This window comes from Sinocyclocheilus grahami, unplaced genomic scaffold, assembly GCF_001515645.1.
Source record: "Sinocyclocheilus grahami isolate Dianchi unplaced genomic scaffold, SAMN03320097.WGS_v1.1 scaffold33925.1, whole genome shotgun sequence".
NCBI lineage: Eukaryota > Metazoa > Chordata > Actinopteri > Cypriniformes > Cyprinidae > Sinocyclocheilus > Sinocyclocheilus grahami.
The window spans coordinates 1-1,722 of NW_015521985.1; the positions used below are offsets into that span (position 1 = coordinate 1).

The 1,722-nt window shown below is 37.7% G+C and overlaps 1 protein-coding gene across 1 annotated transcript; it reads left to right on the forward strand.

Annotated features, from left to right (window-relative positions):
- Positions 1 to 406: 406 nt before the first annotated feature.
- On the forward strand, positions 407 to 1,719 carry LOC107580463 (protein FAM169B; the record flags this gene model as incomplete). The annotated part of the gene is made up of 6 exons (XM_016266163.1): positions 407 to 459; positions 726 to 850; positions 1,025 to 1,127; positions 1,232 to 1,296; positions 1,402 to 1,576; positions 1,682 to 1,719. Coding segments are annotated over exons 1-6 (543 nt in total), but the record flags the coding sequence as incomplete, so codon positions are not given.
- Positions 1,720 to 1,722: the final 3 nt, after the last annotated feature.

The following is a 1,722-nucleotide window of genomic DNA, read 5'->3' on the forward strand; positions in this document are numbered from 1 at the left end:
TTTTTTTTTAGTGTAGATTAAATTAAACCAATGATCGAAGGTGACACTTATTATAATGAAGAAGGGTAGCTATAATAAGCTAAGGCTTCAGCCTACAGCTTTTTTGGTTAATGTATATAGTTATCTATATTTATTATAAAAAAAATGTGAGGACTGAAATAAATCCTAATGATGATGATAATGCTGGTGATATATTATGACACTATATGCAAGTTGCATATATGCCAAGCTAAAATGCAACACTGAATTGTATACATTATGTAATAGGAGGTGTCTGCTCAGACTATGTAGACTATTCACGAAGACCTGAAGACTTCTGGACTGTTAAAATATTTATGAATTAATTTCTCCCCTTCGTACTTTATAGTCACTAGATGGCGCACGTTTGTTGAGAAACATTCAAAGGTCGAGCAACTATCAAAATGGAATCCAAGTCTAAACTGGAGAGTAGTTTAAAAGGTAAGGACAGGCTTTCTAGCATTCCCAAAATTGATCATTTTAAAACGAGTTTTAAAGGTTTGTTTTGCATGCAAACATTCTCTCGCGCTATGTTCGCCAGCCAGTCAGACTGTCAACACTCTCATAAGTGCAGTTCTGCAACAATCAATAAAGTGCTACTACTAATTAAGTAATTTAGCATTGCTAAAAAGTGTGCCATAATGTCATCGTCAAATTAAAGGTCCGTGTTATTAACTGCGTAAACATATCAAATGTCGTCTTTCAAGTGAAACCCTATCCAGTGGATCTACCTGTGCGGCATTATGGCGAGTTGAGCACAGGACTTGACGAATACCTGTCCCGTGTCAAGTCAGATGGTGCTGTCCCTCTCACCCTTCCACACGGAGAGAAAGTCAGAACATACACTTTTGCATTCAATAGTGAATTTAGTTATATTGTCTCAAAAATTAGTTGCCTGCCTAGCCAGCATCTATGATGACCAAAAATGCTGTGTGGGTAGGCAGTTTACTAATTTGAGATAAATTCCTCATTTTAGTTCCTCAAAGTGTGATATTTGTGATAACAGGTGGAAGTAACTTGTGAGAACATTGGTCGACTTGCGTTTCTGAGAGATGGGGATTTATCACATTACATTCTTGCTCTCCACACACCTGAGGATGAAACCAAAGGTCTTGCGCATGCTACGTTTTTCATTTCACCTGTTTTCTGTCATTCTGTTTCATTTCGGATAATCTATAGCCTACTCTTTTAGTGGTTGCTCTGTACTTGCTAGGCAAATGGTGGCCCGTTGGTGATGTTTTGAAGACTTCAAACAAATCAAGACGTGGACTTTTGTTAGTGAGTAACAGTTAGCCTTGCAAACAAAATGTTTTGACCAGAAATGTCATAATCTTAAAATTGTCACCATTTCCATGAAGCCTCTGATGGTCCTTGTCATTCCAGGTGGAATCAGTGATGGAGAGAGTTGTGCTCTTTCTGCTCAGTCAAGTTATTTTTGGAATTCTGGAAAGGTCTCTTGAAGAAGACCTATATTTTTCGGCCTATTCCTTGCGGGAACATGGCAAAATTCTCTGGCAAAATGGAGAAGCAGTAGGGTTTTACACCATCAAAAAAAAGGGTATATTTTTTAGTTCTAGCATGCTTAGAGATTTGTGGTGGGTGTTTTGTTTACTTCTATTTAAAAAAAGGAAAAAAAAGTAATTTTTGTGTGTGTGTTTTATAGGCAGCCTGTGTGACAGCTGCACTGGCCAGAGTTATCAGCTC